The sequence below is a fragment of the Siphateles boraxobius genome, unplaced genomic scaffold, assembly GCF_051911475.1.
Source record: "Siphateles boraxobius isolate OS27281-9 unplaced genomic scaffold, OSU_SipBor_1 19, whole genome shotgun sequence".
Classification (NCBI taxonomy): Eukaryota; Metazoa; Chordata; class Actinopteri; order Cypriniformes; family Leuciscidae; genus Siphateles; species Siphateles boraxobius.
The window spans coordinates 31,961,961-31,981,978 of NW_027508799.1; the positions used below are offsets into that span (position 1 = coordinate 31,961,961).

General features: G+C 40.7%; 1 protein-coding gene across 5 annotated transcripts in view; it reads left to right on the forward strand.

Annotated features, from left to right (window-relative positions):
- foxp2 (forkhead box P2) overlaps positions 1–20,018 on the forward strand; it is a 107,826-nt gene that overhangs the window by 53,046 nt on the left and 34,762 nt on the right. For all 5 annotated transcript variants that reach the window (XM_077235025.1, XM_077235023.1, XM_077235024.1 and 2 more), the window contains one exon: positions 13,047–13,136. Coding sequence is in view for 3 of the 5 variants with exons in the window: in XM_077235023.1 (XP_077091138.1) it covers positions 13,047–13,136 (90 nt within the window). In the remaining 2 variants the exon portion in view is untranslated. The remainder of the gene's footprint in view (positions 1–13,046; positions 13,137–20,018) is intronic.

The following is a 20,018-nucleotide window of genomic DNA, read 5'->3' on the forward strand; positions in this document are numbered from 1 at the left end:
GTGCGCCTGCAGTAGTAACTCCATTTCCCATCGGCATCTCTAGAGACCGGGCGAAATGTCAATCCGTGGCTTTGAAAGAGAGATCGAGCGAGGGACAGGATGAGGAGGAGGGATGGAGAGAGAAAGGAACAGAGTGAAATCTGCTGGAAACAAACACTCGTGAACATTGCTCAAGCTTGTAGCGTCATGGGGGCGAAACACAGGTGAAACGCATACACCTTCTTCAGCCTTAGAGTTATAAATTAAATAAGCCATGTCTGCACATTTAGGCAACAAATGAGAATTGTTTTATGTAACAATTGTTTATATATTGCAAAGGTGCCCCTTTACCTTACTAGTGCTTATATAGTGCAACCATATTTTATTTAATTGTAATATACTTATTTTTATATGCTAATTTTATTCTTTAAATTGTTTTATGTTATTTTATACATTATTAACCTTAAACTATATTTTATACTTTTGTGTATTTATACTTTTTATATATTTTTTTATTTTATACTTTATATCAGGGTTCCTCAAATCTGGCCCTGGAGGGCCACTTTAACATTTATAAATACTCATATACTTTTATGGTATACTATTTATATTTTTTATTTAATTTGATACCTCTTTATTGATTCAAGAGTGGAGAATGGTGCAGGCTAGTGGGTTATTAAGAAATGACATTTCCCGGATTCAAACTCCCTTGACCCCAACCGGGCACCACTGCTCAATGTGTTAGCACAGGGCCTAACCATTAGGCCACAACTCTGACCAGCCGCTTGTGCTTAGCAATTACGTTTAACCTCTGTGTGTAAATAAAACTCCAGCAGTTGGTCGGTCAAGATCAATGACCACTTCACATCTCATTTCCTACTGTTTTGATGTTTCCTAACAGCCCTGGCTGTGGAATTTAATAGCACTGAAATCTATAACAGCCCTCGGGGCAGAAGCCTCCACCAGAGTCAAAAGTGACGTACTTTCACTGTGGGTTATGCCATCAGAAAACGGTTTTAAGAATGTGGAGCAGGTGCTTATGGGTAGTGTAGTTCATTGCCCAAACCTTGTGTGGCGAACAGAGCAGTGAACTGAAAATTATATTTTTTGAGGCAGGTAATTCAGAGAAAGGTTCCCTGAGCGAGAAATCTTTTAGAGGCATCTTGAACTCAAACTCAATAAAAACATGGTGAGGAAACTGGAGCATCCTGAACCTCATCCTCCCAGTATCTCTGACAGCCTATGACACCACAAACCATTTAACAGAGCTTAAAAAGCTCACATATGCAGATGCCCGGCATCTTAAGCTGACAACCAAGAGGCAGGATTTTCTAGAAGGCAGCTTTGGAGCCTTGTGAATTTAACAAGCATGTCTAGTATTACAGTTTCTCTCCGGTTTATCCATGAATAGTAACAAATCAGCCTGTGAAACGCCTGCCTGGGGATGTTTGTATGTGATGGTTTTCCGGAACAAATATTAAAATGATGTAAATCTGTTTAAGGAGTTGAGGGCTGCGATTGCCAGAGCTGTTCTCTCTCCCTTTTTCTATTTACTATGCACAAGGTAGTCAGATGTTGCCACTCTTCCACTTGAATATTTGAATTCCATAATGCTGGAAGAGAGCGAGTGAGAGGGAGATCATATGAGTGGCGTCTGGCCTGGCTCATAGCTCACTGCCCCCAGACTGAATACATATGTAAGAGACCCTCTCAGCTTGCAGCTCTTCAGGGCTTTTCAACAAATGCTGTAAATAAGCCCGGCCTCAGCTCGCAAATACACAAGAGGCTTTTCAAATGCACGCATCTGTCACTTAGCCTGGGCTTGCAGGCTTTCTCAGTGGGTGCTATTTCTGGGGGCTCGTACGGGTAAATTTTTTATCTTTAAAGTGTAGGATAGATGCTATATCCCCTCTCCATCGCTGTCATTTTGGCCTGAACATCTCCATCACGAGCCAGAGAACAGTCGAGAATGTTAGCACGTGCAAAGAGTGGGAACTAGCGGCGTACGCAACATTGTGCATGAGAGGGATTGAGTGAACGCCGTGATAAGAAAATGCTGTTGTCGTATGCAAAACATGAATTAAGGTTGTGTGTGAGGCTTTATGCTTGATCTGGCGCTAAGCTGATATTGCTTTCACGCTCAAATCTTCCAATGCTACTTCATTTCAAATGAAATGTGATTGTTATTGCTAGAGGTATTTACCAGAAGTTATTTGATGCATGAATTTGCCCGCTAGGTTTTTCCTTAGTTGTGTGGTGACATTGAGCGCTTACCACAGTTTGAGTGTGGTTGTCTGTTTCATCCAGTCATATTTTATAGCCATAACATAACTATTTTATATAATTATATGTGATACACTGTAAAAAAAATTTAAAAAAATCAAAGTTGTAAATAAACCTTTTACAAGAATATACTATTTCAGTCTTTCTACTTTAGAATTTTTGTTTAAATTAATACTGGTGAACTTTACTAGCAATTTCAGTGAAAATCGTTTCAACATAAATCCCACATCAAACTTTTTTGGTTTATAATTCATCTTGTGTTCACAAGTTATATATAATTTGTGGTTTACATTGCCAGGCACGCATGTTCTTCCATTTAATTTCTTTTCGATGTAGATCACAGTCTCTTGTTTCTTTTTAACAGCTGACTTAATTGTCTAGTTATGGTCAGCAGTGTTATGGAGGAAGTGGGGATGCTTTAGAGATGTTCATCAAAGCGTAGAATAAGGGGGAAAAAGCGAAAGAAGGAGGGGAATTTATCTCATGGTCGAACTAAGTGAACGACATTGTGATAAATTTTCTTGTTAGGAGAAATTACATCTACTAAGTTGAGCTACCTCAGCATGAAATTGAAAAAGAAGCATTTCTTGGCCATTTCCATTCTTGATTCAATGAAAGATGTAGATTAGCTGTAGGGAGGGTGAGGGAACTACAAAAGTATGACTTTGTTCACGCTAAGTCTGTGAAATAAACCTCGTAAAAAGGCGTATAGGCCCGTCACAGGGTTTGTTTACGGGAGCGAGTGTAGTCAGGCAGTTAGCCAGATGATTATAGCAGATACATGGCATGTGGATACACAGAGCGGGCGTGTTTGAGTGAACACGAATGTTTATCTGCGCATTGAATGCATCTTAATCACCGCACATCTAGGGCTATGTGTAACAATCCAAAGCTCTTTGTAATCAGCCTGAAACCCTTAGAACAGATCTGTCTCTCTCTCTCTCTGTCTCTCTCGCTGAAACATTGAGTGATAGGCGCTGTGTGTCAGGAGGGAAGATAACTCTACCCCAGCTCAGCTCACTCAAAAGGTCAGGCACGCACTGTAATTGGAATATTCACAAGACAAACGCCGCAGATCGCTGGCACACATAGCCAGGAGGGCCCGGGGCCCCAGTGCTCCATCAGCGGGAAGGATTGACGGAGATGCATTGGCCCACCACCGGCTAGATGTAACGCTATTAACTCCACTGATCTCCGGCACAGCTCAACGCTCATTGAGATGGGCTGGGAAGATCCATCACCCAGGCTGAATGGACTACCGGCCCACCGCAAACTAATGACAGTTGAGCGCTCAGGTAAATGGACTGAAAACAATAGTTTGTCTTCACCTGGAGTGACTCGTGCTCTTGTAACCCGATTTCATTTTTCGGTGATCATTTTTTCTGCACTAGCCGGAACACCATTTTTGAGCTTCCTTTAGCATGTATTTTTCAGTTGGAGTAGAAACCGCATATTCTACAATATATATTCATCTGTGGTTACTGGTTAATTGCACGGAAATCAAAGGTTTGTGCTTTACGTTGAAGGTCACAAAGTGGTCAGTCAACCTTGTGGGTAACAGTTTATATAAGAGCTCACCGTGGACCACACACACATGCTCGGATATTATGTGAAACTAGTTATGATTATTACAGACTTAACCCGTTTTTAGAATAAAAGAGACAACATTATTTACTTAATTTAGCCATTTACTTCTTTTTTTTCCCCCAGTTGAGTCATTTTGAGTTTGTCTTTTTATTTATTCATTCATTCATTAGTTTATTTTAAATAGAAACAAAAGCACACCATGATCTCATTCACTCGTAGTGTTGAAGTTTACCACCTGCTCAGTCAACTGCAATAATTTCCTACCTAGGTCTGCATGAGACCTGTAGTTTGTTTTTCATTGCATCTGTGTATTGCTATCGACACCCTGCACAAACACTTCTTTTGTCAATGGGACTGAGAGATTGGTGTCTCTCTCCCCTTCTGCAGAGAGTCTACACTTCGCCTCTAGCTGTGTACTCTGCTGTCTGAGCCTCTTAATAAGTTCTTGTCAACAAACGCTATGCCCAAACGGAGTACAAGTCCATTCGTTCGCTCTGACAAAAGCTCTGTGCTACTCTTTTCCTTCTTATTTCCTGCGGCCTCACTCTAAATAAAGTGTGGAGTGTGCTCTCTCTCAGCCCTGAATGCAACATTTATTAAGAGGTATTCCTCCAACCATGTGACGCTCAGTGGTGTGGAACTGCTAAAAAGAGATGGATCATAATCACTTGAAAAAGAAGCCAAGTGCATCAAGCACATACTAGGAAGTGGGGACTCGTTCACCGCCTCTCTCTTCCTTTATTTAATTTGCCAACCTGCACTAGTTGGCACGTGTTGATGGTATAAGTGAAAAGCAGTCTTCTTTCTTGGTCGAGGCTTTGTAAAGAAGGCAGATAAAAGGCCCAGTAGAGTCACCTTATCTAAACCCAGATGATATACAGCAGTTGAAAGCAAGGGTTTTACCAAAGCCAGCCGTTGAGAAGCAGGGAGAGATCGAATTTCATAAAGCAAAGAAACCACACATAGATGTGCAGAAACAATGTCTGAGCTCCCAGAGAGATATAGAGGAGAGGCACTTGGTTCTCAAACTGATCTGTGATACCTCTTTATGACGTTTTAAGCATCTTTAAAATGAATTGCATGAGATTACATGATAGCTAATTTTACTCAAATCATACTGCCATGATACTAGGGTGTTCTAGGTGGTTGCTAGATGATTTCTTTGTGGCTCAGATTGAAAGATCCTATTCGAGGATATTCTCATCCTTAGATATGACTAGTTTTCCACAAAATGTGTTGTCTACCAGTAAAACATTTGAATCTGAACTACAAGAAATTGCATGGCTCTATAATAAGGGTGCCTCAATGGCCCTTGGCCAATGTATAATGTACGTAAACATGTATATATGGATTTGTAAACTTAAACATTTGGTTTTCTCTGATGTTTGGATATGAATTATGCTTGCCAGCTTCAACTTGTCAGCTTGGTTATCAATCCTTTTTGCCATTTATGCCATTATTTCCAAACAAAAGTGTTTATGAATTTATTGCTGTTGTGGATTTTCCTGTATAATTATAATTTGGGATAATCAATCACAAAGGGTTAAATGCCACAGTTTAAAACTAAGGTTAATGATTTGTTCAAATCACTCTGATCAATAGTAATAGTGATGTTCAACTTAGCAAAAGCAACTAATTTGAGTGGAATATTCTCTCGTTCTTCTCAGTACGTGTTGCTGGATTTCTATGGGATACAGATGTTGTTTTCAATACGGGGCCCCTGACGTCTAATTCCCTCCACAGGTTGCTGGCGATACTGTAAGCTATTATACGTGGTCCAGTGCTAAAGTGCAGCGTGGATTTGCGAGAACCATCCATAACGATGTCTGCAGGAGGCGGGAAGCGTATGCATGTTTGTGGTTGCAGTGAACGGTGGAAGCCGACTCTGTTTGGCCTGTTATTGCTGGCTCCATTTCCCCAACGAGGACCGTGCGTTCACACACACACAACACGGGCAAACACACACATCACTGTTGTCTGCGCATACACACTAACCCTGATGGGCCGGACAGACTTGTGTTTTGTCTCCTCGCACTTGAAAAAATAAGTGTGAGGTTACACAATGAAGCAGATCTCTGTTTTCTCTCTCTCCCTCCCGTAAATGCCCGGCTTTCTGGGGTAGAAATGAGCGAATTCATCTCAAATTCACCAGGGAGGGCTGGGCTATGCCTCTGTGTTTACAGTGGCAGAAAGTTAATATAAATTTTCATCAGAAGGCGAAGTTTACACATATGATTCTATTTGTCCTTCATTATTAGCACCTGAGACTGGGCTGGGGAAGCATAATTGTCTACAGACACAGGCCAAATAGATGCAAGGGGAAGGCAAATAAGCACACCCCACAATAATTTTATGGTTGTGTGTTACAATCCCTCTCCCTGGGATCCTTAATCTAGAAAATCAATAAACAAGAAGCGAGCGAGGGAGACGGAGATGTGAGGCGCGGAGCGAGGAAAGAGGAAAGAGCGTATGAGAGATTGAGGGGAAAAAGCTGGAGAAGGAATGAAAGGAGAAAAAGAGAGAGTGCAGCTCACAGAAGCCCATTGTTCTGCCGGTTAGCTCGCGCTTGGCCCTGCAGCTGAGGAGTGTCTCCACGGACCGGCCCGCGAGCTGCACACACCGCTGATTTATTGAGTCATACATAAAAACACTCATTATTCCCACATCCTTTTCTCTTGTCTGAGAAGTATGGCGTTTGGCTGAGGAAAAACACTCTGTGTCTGTATCCACAATAACTGAGATCTCTCTCTCTCTCTCTCACTCGCTCTCCTCTCCTCATTTTTTATTTGTGTCGGCTGCTGGAATGGACGCTGTGCGTTCACGGCTCATCCTTACTGGACATGTTGTGTCTTGGGGTGTTTTCCCACTTGATTCCTTTTTAAAGAACTAAACTCAGACCTCACAAGTTAAAGTTATTTATTTGTTACATACATGGTGGATAGGCAGACTTTTCCTTTTAGTTAAAACCAGAAATGGAAGAAGAAAGTTAAATAATAAACAAGCAACAGAACAAAGGAAGGTGTATCTTATTTATAATTAAATCTAAATAAGTCCAAGTGAAAGTGTCAAAGTTCTACAAATTAGTGGGCTAAAAAATAAAGTAGGTGGAAAAATAGATAAATTCTCTTTGCGTTCACAGTCTCTAGTCTAAAAAGTTGATTTAGATCATACTTTGGTCCATTAAGTTGTTACTGGGTCTCCACATTTCATTTTTTTAATTTCATTTATACTCTTTTTTTGTAAACTGGACATTATTTTATTAATAATAAAATTATATCAATAATTAGATGATCATGTTCATTATTATTATTGTTGTTGTTGTTGTTAATGATAATTGTTCTAAAAAAATAGCTTGTAAATCACTTCAATTATATTAATTTATTCATTTGTTGTATTTTTTTTGTATATATAACATCATATATTCATCACTATACTAATAATCCCTAATACGTGCCATCTGATATAGTCTGAGTTTGGTTCACTTTAAAGTTTTTTTTGTAGTTTTCACATAAAAACAAAATTCAGAGTGTAATTTCACGGTTACTAATTTAAAGACAATTTGTCTCCATAGAGCCAAATGCAGCCTCAGTATTTGGATCTCAAAAAGACAGCCCAGCCACCTCGATAAGCCCTGGTTCACTGGTGCGCTAACACAGATCACAGCTATGGATGACCTTTGATAAAAGGCAGTCTGTTCCGCCATTGTATCAGTCAACCTCCTCACAACAGAGGTTGGTACACTGTCCACAGACTGACCTACTGCTGTTTTGTGTCCAAATGGACCTTTAACGTGTTCAGCTGTCATTCATACCCAACGCAGGGCCGCTGCGGGGCTGTTATGTCCTCAGCGCACGTCTTGTTTATGAAATCCGTGCCTGGAGCGACGTTTTCTATTCATGAGTGGCCTGGCCCCTCATCAGACCCCTATGTCCTAAACACACTTACATAACAGATATGGTGTCAATATTTTGCTGTCAAGAGTGGGGCCCTATCTTTGCACAGGCTGCGCAGACCACCGGCCAATCAGCTCTGTTTGTTTGTTCAGCTTAAACTGTTTGTCCTTTGTTTTTCGTGGCAGCCGAATCCTGTCGGCTTGATAAGGGTTGTGCTCTCGTTCTATCTCTGTCTTGTTGTGCGTGTTTTCCATAAGCCGAGGGTTGACGTGCCCTCTGCGACCACAAGCCCGGAGATCTTCTGGTGAATAAAACTTCCTGCAGAACGCGTGTGGCATTGTAATCTAGAGAAGTCTTACGTATCTAAAAAAAAACACATTTCAATTGAATCACAGGCATTTGAAGTGCACAAAAAAACACCCCGACCCTGTTTATCCGTAAGTATTGTGTACCTAGCATTCTCAGAAATCCAGATTAATCCACTGTTTCCGTTCTCAAAAAGCTAGTTTTCTCACTGTAACACTGTTGTGTAGTCTTGTAATACGTTTGGTCACAGTTGCTGAAGCCGCATCGACTCTAAAAGCTTGGTTTAAAGGCTGATCCTTGGAAACGAGGATGCGTTTGTGATGATGTGCCAAGCTGCGACTGGCTGCTAATGCTTTTCATGCTTGTTTTAGCGCTGGGAACATTGCAATGTATTCCTCATTACCCCTGTGTTAAGTCTCAACACAGACTGCCTGGTGAAAGGGGTGAGAGAGCGGACATATGTTTCTTTCGCCTGTCTCTTTTTCTCTCCGGTGATCTCTGCTTGGCTATTAACTTAGCTGAGGAACGCCTGTGTAAACATTCGTGTTTCTCCCCTCCGCTTCGTATAATAGTGACTGGTATCGCCTTTCCCCCTCGACCACGCTATCTGAAACCAATTACAGCTGATCCATTTGGGCCGAATCGTATTTTCATAAGGATTGCGAAGCCCTCGCAATCATGTGTTTATGTGTGTGTCTTCCATGTGCTCTTCATTGTACTGAATGTGCAAGTTTGTTTCTTTCTGTTCTCCCCCAGTCCTTAGAGATAGATATCAACATCAAATATGTTCCTGAGTGCCTTGTTATTTACGCTCCAGCCCAGGTTCTCCTTGAGCTCCTAGCTCTGTGGAATGTGATGTATTGTGCTGTTTATACAATGTGTGCATTAATGGATGGCAGCCTGCATTTCTTCTGCACAGCAACAAAACTTATAGGATGAAGAAAAGCAAAGCAAAGCAAGCAGCTTCCAGACCTCCAGCAAAACTTCAGTGGTTGCTTTGCTTTGTTGAATCTGGAAAGCACCTAATATGCCTTTGTGTTGCATTCTTGTGTGTGTGTTTTTTTCCGCACAAGAGCGAATATAAGTAATATAGTCCGGTGTTGTCAATAATAAGGAATGTTTTTGCACTATTACAGGGCAGATGAAAATTTCTGCAGGAAACATAAAAGGAATAGTTCAGACAAAAAGTGAAAGTTCTGTCATCATTTACTCACCCTCACCCATTATTTCAATCCTTTATAACTTTCTTCGTATTCGTAGAACACAAAAGGATAATTTTCCTGGTCCGTCTTCCATGTAATGAACGTGAATGAGGACTGAGGCTCCAGAATGAAAAAAAGTACCATTATAGTAGTCCAGATGTCTTTTTTAGTCTTCTGCAGTCAGATGCAAAATCTAAGTTGTTATTCAACTTGCAGACTGTTCGCCATTGTGTTCGGATCATTGTATTCAAGAACCAGATCAGTCTGATTCAAATTCATTTTTTAGACTGGTTTTGTGAATAGATTCAATGGATCTGATTTGGTTGTTCATGAATTGGCTGTCTGTTCAGTCCTTTCTTTACACAAAGTCTGTCTGTTCTTTACACAAAAGATTAACAATCCATTTCATTGATGAAATCAGTCTAAAGTCAGATTTATCTGGTTCTGGAATTCATTTTTGCAGCTTGACATTACCCGTTCTCATTCACCTTTATTATATTGGGGGGGGGAAAGAGGCCCAGGATTTTGTGTTTCACTGAAAAAAGAATGTCAAATGGATTTGGACTGACATGAGAGTGAGTACATAATGTCATGATTTAAATTTTTGAGTGAGCTATCCCTTTAACAGTTCTAAACAAGTGTCCCTCTAATATGCAAAGTGGACTTGATTACATTCCCCCACCTTCCCAGCGTTCATGTTCATATTGGAAAAGCCATTAAACGTCTCCATCCGTGTGCTGTGGGAAGCGCCACTCTCCTGACCTCTACCTTGTATTGAATGACTTCTTTGACTTTGTCCTTTTATTCATCAGAGGACAGTGAGTCTGTATCGATCGGAGCACGGATAAACATTTCCTCCTGTTAATTGTTGTGCTAAAGCCATTAGCCGACCACTAAAGCCACACAATCACAGTCACCGCTTGGATGGGCGTGAAATCTCCCGCAATTTACAATCTCATCCACGCGGCCCAACTGATAATGACTTGGCGAGGGTACTTATAACTCACTCGTGCATCTGAAAGCACCATGACTAATCGATAAATGCATCGTTTAGAATGGAAAAATAAGGCACAATGAATTACGGAAACTTGCTTGTTGCAAACTTCCCAACTTCGGATGTTACTTGATTAGTTCAGAGAACCTAAACATTGAGTTTTTCCCAAAATGTATCCAGTTAAACAAGTAGCCTGTCCCACATTCAAAGCTCAAGACTCTGGTTGTCATCTGGTTGCATTTGTTGTTGTCTGTTTGGTTCCTTCAAAGACAGAACAGGACAGGGATCTGATCTGAAGTAGTCCAGCTCTTCTCCACATCCTGGTGTCCCCTGAAGTATCAGACAACGGCTGTGAGTGTGTGTGCATCAGAGGAGACAGATCGATGCTGTTAGGACCCAGCGCCACTGTGTTGTGTTTGTTTACCTGGAGCTCGGAGAGCCTGGCTCCTCACCGCACAGCCAGACAGACAGTGGCAGCTCCTCGCCCTGTCTCTTCATAATTGATCAGGGGGATGGCTGTCTTCCCAGCGGGTTAAGACGTGGCAACTTTCCCCCCTATCTCTCTCTCCCTCTCTTCCTTTCTCCCTCATCTCTATCTCTCTCTCTCTCTCTCTCTCTCTCTCCTTCTCTCCCCCTGTTTGCTCAGCATCTCAATGTACTAGTTCAAACATTGTTCTCACCAGCTGGCAGAGAAGTGCCATATGCACATCCTGTCAAGGCAGCTGTTGTCATGGATACTGGCAAGCACCAGGAAATAAAGCAAGCCCTTGATTCTGCTGGAAGAAGTGTCACTCTTTATCTGAAGGATTTTTTTTTCTTCATCGCACCCCTCGACCTTCGCTCTCCTCTTCCCAGACAGAGGAAACACCTGTGAAGTTATTGGGTTGTTTGTATTGCTTTATTTATTTTGTTGCTTTCTCCTCGTGTCGGGGCACTGAGGCTGTCTGCAACTGTGTTCACATAGCCGTTGTTCAACTCCAGGAAGTCTGGAAAGAGTTGCTTACCCTTGAACGTGTGTATCAGTATTCCTGTAGATACATGAGGAACACTGTAAGGTACATCATTTCAACCTATCTGAAATCACATACTACTGTAACATGTTTTTCAAAAGATTTTTACATTTTCTGAAGAGAAATGGTTGCCCGTGTAAAAGTTGCTAGGGTGTTGAGGGTGATTGCTGGGGTTTTACTATGTGCTTTGGGGATGTGGTGGTTGTTCTCTTAGTGGCGGTTCATTTCTAAAGTGAAATATGATGATGTGGATGGCTAGGACATTTCTAAGTGGTTGCTAGGGTGTTCTGATATTAGATCAGCCAACGAATGAGACACCTCAGCATTTATATTACAAATGATACAATGATTTATGAATACAGAATAATGCTTTGTAAGGCATTTGAGCTGACTTGTGGCTTTTTAATAGTTTCCAAGATCTCCAAGAGTCTGAAGTGGATGTTGGTCAACAAAAAGACATCAGTAAATAATATCCTACATGCTTCACAACTTAGTCAGAGAAATGACGCTGGCTGAAGTATTTATCCAAGCAAGCAAGATGCATGGTAAACATTTTTAATATAGTCTAGTGCAATAGAAATAGGGGATTGTATGTATTGTAATATTTATTGTATATTTAAATCAATTTCTGCTAATAATCCCAGATATATGTTCTTGCTTAATATTTCCTGCATATATGCGTACCTAAAAAAATCTATTTTGTGTTAGTTCAGTTACCTGTTTCGGCAGTGTGTAGTAGCCTAGACACATCGATCTTAACGATTTCCAGATATTGCTTATCCTGCCTGAAAAGACCATAAACATTACAGATAACTTTCAAAGTATCTATTAATGTGCATACATATGTGTATATCTTAAAAACTATTCATGTGCGAATGATACCCTGCAAATCGGGTGATTTTAGGTCAATATTTTGGCTGTAAATCATTGATACCCTTTGTCGGTAGGGAATACCAATATGGCCGATCGAACACTTCCTTGCTGGCAGTTTAGAACGCAATGAGCAATCCAGTCATCTATATAGATCAGTGCGTAAATCATTAGTTTGGTCTCTTGGAAAGAAAAGTAATAGCACAATTTGAGCTATCATTCATGTCCGTAGCACAAACTGTGAGGAACGCGTTACGTCCCAGAGTTGAATACTTAATGGTTAAAATATTTGAACAAACCCTTAACACGAAGAATGAACAATAGGGATGCTTGCCTTAGCAACCCAGTATTCTTGTATTGTTATATGACATTGGATAAGTAGGTATTTGGAGTGATTTGGCAGAGAGGGGCCGGCGTCACCCCTGTGTTCAGGGGCCCTGCTAATGCTCAGCTCCTTGTTAATTCACTCCTGAGGTAATCTGATGTTGATTTTGTCAACTTTAATTACAGCTTCTAGGAACACTTCACATCGCCTGCCTCTACTTCAAATTGATATTATGAATATGCAAATGGGACGGTAATTTGCAGAGAAGTGGGTATTTCAGCTGAGCACACACTAGACAGGTCAATACCACTGACACTCTCTGTGTGTGTTTTTTCCCCTCATGCTCTTCAAAGGTGCTAGACAAACTGTATTTATCTTTCATCACAGCTTTGTGGATTATCATGAGAAATGTATATCTTAGAGATGCTTCGTGGCTCATCAACAACAATGAATAGTGTAGTGGATGGGATGTGCGGGGTTGATTTCACCTTTCATAGTGTTTGATATTTGAGTGTGCTGGAATTGAAGTGGAGGAAAAAGGTTGGGGGGGAACAAAACTAATTTTTCGTCTCACTTTCTCTTCTCTTTTCTTTGCAGGCCCTACAAGCAGCAAGGCAATTACTCCTACAGCAACCAGGCAGTGGCCTGAAATCTCCAAAGAACAACGACAAACAGCGTCCGTTGCAGGTGAGCAGTTCCTCGCTAATCTCTTAAGTCCATCCATAATACATGGCGCTCTGGAAAAGATTTCCTCTGTTCCAGCTACTCTGTTTGATTTGGCAATGTAATTCTGGAGCTGTCAGTAAAATTTCAACCTGTCAGGCCTGCCCTTCTCCAAAAGAAACCACATAAAATATCTCACACCTGAAACCTTTCTGTTGTCTACAGCTACTTTACCTCACCACCTCTGTTGGGCAACCTTGAAATCACGCTGTGACAAAAGATTTTGACAAATTAAGAGAATATTCAGGTTCAATGCAGGCACATTTGACAGCTTTTGTGGCATAATGTTGATTGCCACAAAAAAAATTTTTGCCTTGTCTTTTAAAAATGCAAATATTAAAGTTACGATGAGGCATTACTATAGAAGTAATTAAAGGTAGAGTTGTGTAGCATTTAATTTAGTAAAAGTGCTTAACTTACATTTTATTTGAGCTATTTAAATCATTTTAGACAAGTGAAATTGAATGTAACTACACAGAAATTTGTTATCAATTGTATCATGTTTAAATCTTTTTATTGTTCTCCTCTTGAGGCGATACTATTATTTAAACAGTGAGTATTTTAACGTTCATGGATTGACCCCATTCACTTGCATTGTACATTAAGTGCAAGTTAATTTTTGTACAACTCTGTAGCTTCCTGTAGCATTGCATATCCTAACTAGCTGTCATTTGTACCCCTCCAAGATAATTTGCCATTATTGATTCCAGCTGTGCCGCATCGCTATTGTCAGTGATTTGGTAAAGGTCACAGCAACATCGCTTACGTCGCATTCCCTATTACCAGACCTGTTTACTTACCCGCTGACTGCCGATGTGTTATTTCTCTCACATCCCCACAATACAAATCCGCCACCTCGAATTATGTAAGCGCTTGACATCTGCCAGGCTCCGTATTTTTAGGTTTAAATTAAGTGCGAGAGAGAGCTTGCCCTCCTCACTGCTAATAAGCTCTATCAGTGGTGGTTTACCTCATTAGTACCCCGGGCATTTAATTAAAGCAAGGGAAAATGGGCGCTAACCCTCATCGTTAATATTTTCACAGAGTATAACAATGGCGACACCTTCTCCAAGAGTCACACTCTTGTTTATCTAGTTATGCGAAAGTAAAAGTTTTGTTGCCTTTTGCTTTTAATATATTCCGGCCATTCCATGCAAATATGAGCTTTGTATTTGGGAAATCAACGTTTTTCTTTGTGTTTTATTATTTTTCCCCTTCTGTGCAAAGATATTAGTTGTAAAACAAAGCCTAGGTGGATGCGCTTTCGTGTATCTATTGTAGTTTCGCTGCCGTCTGTATACTCAGAGAATGGATTCCCGGCACACAGCGTGACTGCAAATTGCGGTGCGATACTTCCAGAGGAAGCCGAGTGATATTGGATGAGGAAGGTCTGTGATAACTGGTGGCCCATGACCGAGCCCCTGACTCTAATAACACCAGAGGATGGTAAATATTGAATATTTACATTTGCTTATGCCATCCTTGCCTCATGTTAGCCATATGAATCAATATGAATCAGGGCTTGTTGAGTGCTGTCTTCCGGGTGTAGTTAATCAATGCTGTTGATCCTTTACTTTATTAACTTATTCAGAGCTGTTTTAATCAACAGCATGTTGATTACCACAAAAAATTATTAAGACTCCTTTTCTTTGAAAGAAAAAAATCAAGGTTAAGGTGAGGTATGTACAATAGAAGTCAACGGGGCCAATTTTTTTAAGCATTTAAAAGCAGAAATATGAAGCATTTACATTAAGTTAAAACTTGTGTATTATTTGAGCTGTAAAGTTGTTTAAATCATCATTTTTACAGTCATTTTAGGGTGGATTTACACTGTCATAGCAACAAAGTTGCAAAATTGATGGGCGTTTACACAGTTTAGAAAGCTATTTTTCACATTAAAATAATGTTAACACACATCCTTTTCACGTCCGGAACTGTACTATTTAAACGTTTACAGATTGGCCACATGCACCTGTAGTTAGACTCTGTAACCCAGAGTCTAGCTTTTTTTCTTAAGAAAAAGAGTGACGAGTCTTAATTAGGTTTTATGGCAATCTACATTATGCCACAAATGCTGTTGATTGATCTTACCTTGTACTAAACATGGAATATACCTTCAGATATCTTTTCTATTTGACCTCTTTATGCTTACGGTAACTCGATTCAGATTGTGTTGCATGTACTTAGACATGTCAAGTAACAAGCGTTTTGAAGAATGACTTATTTACATTAAAGAGTAAACGCCTGCTCGTTTCCTGACACTGATGAATCCACCCCTTTCCCTGTCCAGGAAAGGCAGGGAAAGTGATCCATAGATCAAGGCGTATAAATTATTTACCGCACAAGCATCTAAGTGCTGGAGCTCATGGTTTTAATTACTTGTATTAGTGTCTAAAGCCTGTCGGCTGACTAATTCGATCCACCGTCTCATCTCGCGATTTTGACGCGCTCAGAAGCCGCTTTTCCACATTTGCGTAATGTGACAGGTCTATTATTACCCCGTAAGCCCAGAGGAGAAGTCAATAAACACCTATTTCTTCCCCGTAAATCCTTGTGCCTTCTTCATGCTGCTTACAAGGATTTCCCAAGGCACACAACAGTCCTCTCGCGTCGTAGAGCCTCTCCCTCCGAGTGGCAATATCTCCTGTGCGTTTTATACACTGACATTTAAAACACAAATAAAAAGCGAGAGGACGAAAGGGAAGGGGGATTACAGAAAGCTTACGCGACTGGCAATTGTGTTTCCTGCCCTACCAATCAGCCTAGCTGCCATTCTCCAACTATAAGCTACATACCGGTTTGTTTGTTTGGCTCCAATTGCCGCCCAGGCGTCCAGTCCTGATGGCAGAATGGGCATTTAACAGTGTGAAAACACATGTTAGCGATACTGAATACTGACGAAACAGCGGTAAGAAGCAAACAGGAGGATGCTGAACAAACAGAGGCATGTAGGCGTGACATCGGGCTGTTGTGATGACATATTACAGCCATCAAGGTGTCAGAAAGGTGTTTAAAGAGGTAGAGTTGACCTCTGACCTGTTAGCGGTGTGGGCTCAGAGAGTGATGCACCAGCATTAACAAGGTGAAACAACCAAACAAACCAATTTCAGCTCACTAGCATGCGACTATGGCACAAAAACTCTCTGTTTCTGTCACGTTTGCCTCCACGACAGAAACAGCCGGCCAATATGTTGACCTTTTTTGTTCGTTTTAAACCCAGCACACTCTGTTAATGTAACTTATTCGCAACCATACAATCTTCCGGAGGCTTCCTCAATCCTGCGTTTGGGAAGGAAGGCTGAGCGGCTCGTTGCTCGTCCGCATTCCAAGACTAGAGAGAAGCGCGAGATAGCTCAACCCAATCACTTCCTGAGCAGTGAGCCATCCTCTGAGTCTCGCCGATTTAAAGGTCAGCGACGCACAGCTCATCTGAGCGTCCGACTCCTGCGCCATGTTCCTTAAAATTCATCTACTCACACCGCCAACTGGAACCGTGCACAAAGCCAGCGGAATTTATGAAAGGGGACTCATATATATCAACATTGATTATTAACAGTGTTCACCCAACAGTACAGAGAATTTGGAATGCCTTTTAAATTCCAGTTCAGTTGCTGAATTGGAATTGCAATTAATGCAGAACTGCAGTTTGAATTTGAATGTAAAAGTAGAATTCAAATACATTGAAATTCAAAGAAGTTTTCCTGACTTTGCAAAGTTTGGCAAGAAAAACTTTGAATGTTGACTTGACAAAGTCTTGATTGAAAGTTTAGAAATTTGCATTTCCTGTCATTTACAACACACATCCTGTGCATTCCAAATCAACTTCCTTTGAGGTGTGGCCAATTCTGTTCAAATTTCAATTCATAAACTGAAGGAACATAAACAACATAAACAAAATAACTTTGGCTGCTCCAAAACAAAAGAGGGAGGGAAAAAAACATTTGCAGTTTTCTGATTTTTTTGGTAACCAGGAAAAAATCCTACATTTATAGTGGACAACATGTGCAAATTGCAAGGGATTTGGTTTGCAGGGACTCGCATTGTGATGCAAAGGAAGTTGAAGCTTAACCCTTAGGCAAGAACCAGTGGAACGGTGGGAGTGAGGGGTAACAAATAGCGCCATGGCACAGCTTTGATGTAGAAGCAACAACTGTACCTTCTGACAGAAGATGCATGGGAGTAATAAACCAGTTCCAGCAGCCCTTGCACATGCAGTCTGATTACTCTGGCCAGGGTGTTAATTGGATCCTAACTGGCAGATCTGATACGTGTAGCCCGGTGGTGGGAAGTCTTTCCAAGTGATGAACTATAATTCACAGAGCTGCTTGAAGCTTGTGTAATTTACTGTGTGTCACTTGACGAGGAGAGCGATCCAACAGACTCCCTATTACCTGCGACATCACAAAGCTTTCAAGAGAGAGAAGAGGGGGGGGGGCTTGATACAGAGGGAGCTAGAGAGACAGATTTCCCTGTAAATGCCAGACGATGCTCTGTTTCAGATATGGTGAGAAACAAATTAGAGGAAAACAAAGTCATGTAGACTTAATTCTTATCTCACACACTCCTGAAGATCACATTTGGTTGGTATACTTTTTTTTGCTACGAGGCAGAAGGGTACTAAAGTCAGCAAGTCTCTTTAATTCCTCTCATAATTCCCTTTGGGAAGCATTGGATGCCTTCCTTCATTGACAGAAAGTGTGGTTATCTACATGGTGATAATTGTGCGAATTGTTCATTGTATCCCTTCGAATTGAGGCCACATCCACTCTATCTTCATTTGAAGTGCATTAAACTTCCCATACTGTTTTGCTGAACTGTAAAATAAATTGATTTAGGAAAACGTTCCTATAATCTACTTAACTCCGATCTCAAGGAGCGTTCGCATTGATCTTCTAATCCAAACGGTCACTGTGTAAGTGTGTATACATGTTAGCTTGTTTCAGGTTTAGATTAGTGAAACTGTGTTTGTTTATGTTGTCAATGGCTCTTGAATCCATGAGTGTGTGCATTTGGTCCCCTAGTAAAACAACTTATCAAAAAAGCCCTTGACTGTGGAGCTATAACTTATTGACTGAATTAAAAATGCTATCTTTACCAAAGTGGAAAGGTTAGGATCGTTTACAAAGTTCAAGAAAAGCCCTATTCAAACTCTCACTTTTTCCAACTTAAACAAGTTTTTACTTTATGTTTTCGCTTTCTGCTAAAGTAATTGCCATCACACGCCCCCAATTCTCATTTTATTTATCTGAACAGTATCTCTGTTGTATCTCAGTGTCTGCACACATCTGATCTGGAAACTTCCCTCATCGAGCCAATGAATGCTGCATATATAGAGAATCCAATCACTTTTCACTAGGTGTTTTAGTTAGTTTGCTCTTATATTGATTATGGTTATTAAACACTGTTATCTCATATGTTGTTTTAGAATACACCAATGCGACATTTGATGTCTTTTTAGGTAATGCAGGAAGGCGTAAGTCTTGCGTTTCTTCGTTCTTATGATGTGGAATTGACCTTTCTCATGTCGAGACCTGTTTCAGCATAGCGAGAGTCCTGTAATGATCTGCTCGTTCTTCAGGAGGGCCACTGATGTTTTCTCATCACTGACCAATTTAAAGCTATTTGTTCTACTCTCTCTCAGGTGCTGAGCTTCGTGGATCTAAAGTGCAGGTCAATGGAGATCAGCTTTTATTTGTAGTTTTTCAATAGTAATCAAAGCTTCATGGATCGTCATTTTTGGACGTGCTTGTTGTTAGAACGAGAATGAGAAAAAGAGATCAGTTGTTGGTCTTTAAGTAAATTTTCTCACAGCACGAGTGCTTCAAGTGCAGATGATTAAAGTTGATGCTGTGATTTGTAAAGAATGCCATTTATCTGTGAAGTTTTCTAGCACTCGTTGGGTTGCATCATTGCCTCTGGCAGTCATATTCTTCATCTGGCATCCTGCAAGGGAAAAGACCCATTGTCTGTGACTGTTTACGGCTCGACCCTTTGGCAAACGCTCATTAATTATGCCCCGTCTTGGTGAAATCATTTCTGGGAGAAGCAATTCAGCCTCTGTTCCTTTCAATTCACCCGACTTGTCAATCATCGCCCCCCGCAGTATCCCACGGAATGGAGGTGTTATATTCCGCCAATTATCATGTCATATACTCGAAAATGTAAATGAACGTGTGTGTAAAATTAAATTTATGGGTTGTCAGTGAAGAATAAGAACCAGGAGAGCAATTACTTATCTGCTTTCATCTTTCAAGCTCTGATATATCATGCAGAAAACGCCGGCATTAAATGCTGGAATTAGCATTGTGCGCGACTCGGAAGTGAGTGGGCCGAAACTTCAACTTTGTCTCGTCTTTTTTGTTTGGAAAAGCAATGAAATGAAGATGTGTATCATCTGTCGATCTGCTAAAAAGCTAATGAGAGGCTGAGGGCCATATCCTAATTCCATTTTTTTTCTCGCCGCATTTGTCATTTCGAGCCGCTCTTCGGCATGTTCAAGGCTAAAATGCAACTTCGGATTACACACAGTCAGCTGTAGTCGATAAATAAACATAGTGAATTGTTCTGAAATTTACATGTTTATTGTATTCGCAGCGCTGCGGTGCAAATGAGGTGATCGTTGGTTATTCAGTCCAAAGCTCATTTAAATATACAAATAATGGGTGTAATGAGAACATCTCTTCTTGTATTTTCACGCTTTGGTCTTTATATTGTCATTTAGGTCGGCGCAGAACCCTGGCTGAACCTGGGGGTAATTACACATCACAAATGTGTCTTAAGGTTTAATAACATTGAAGGTGTAAGCATACATTTGCATAATTACATGCAGCTGTTTAATTTGCGACT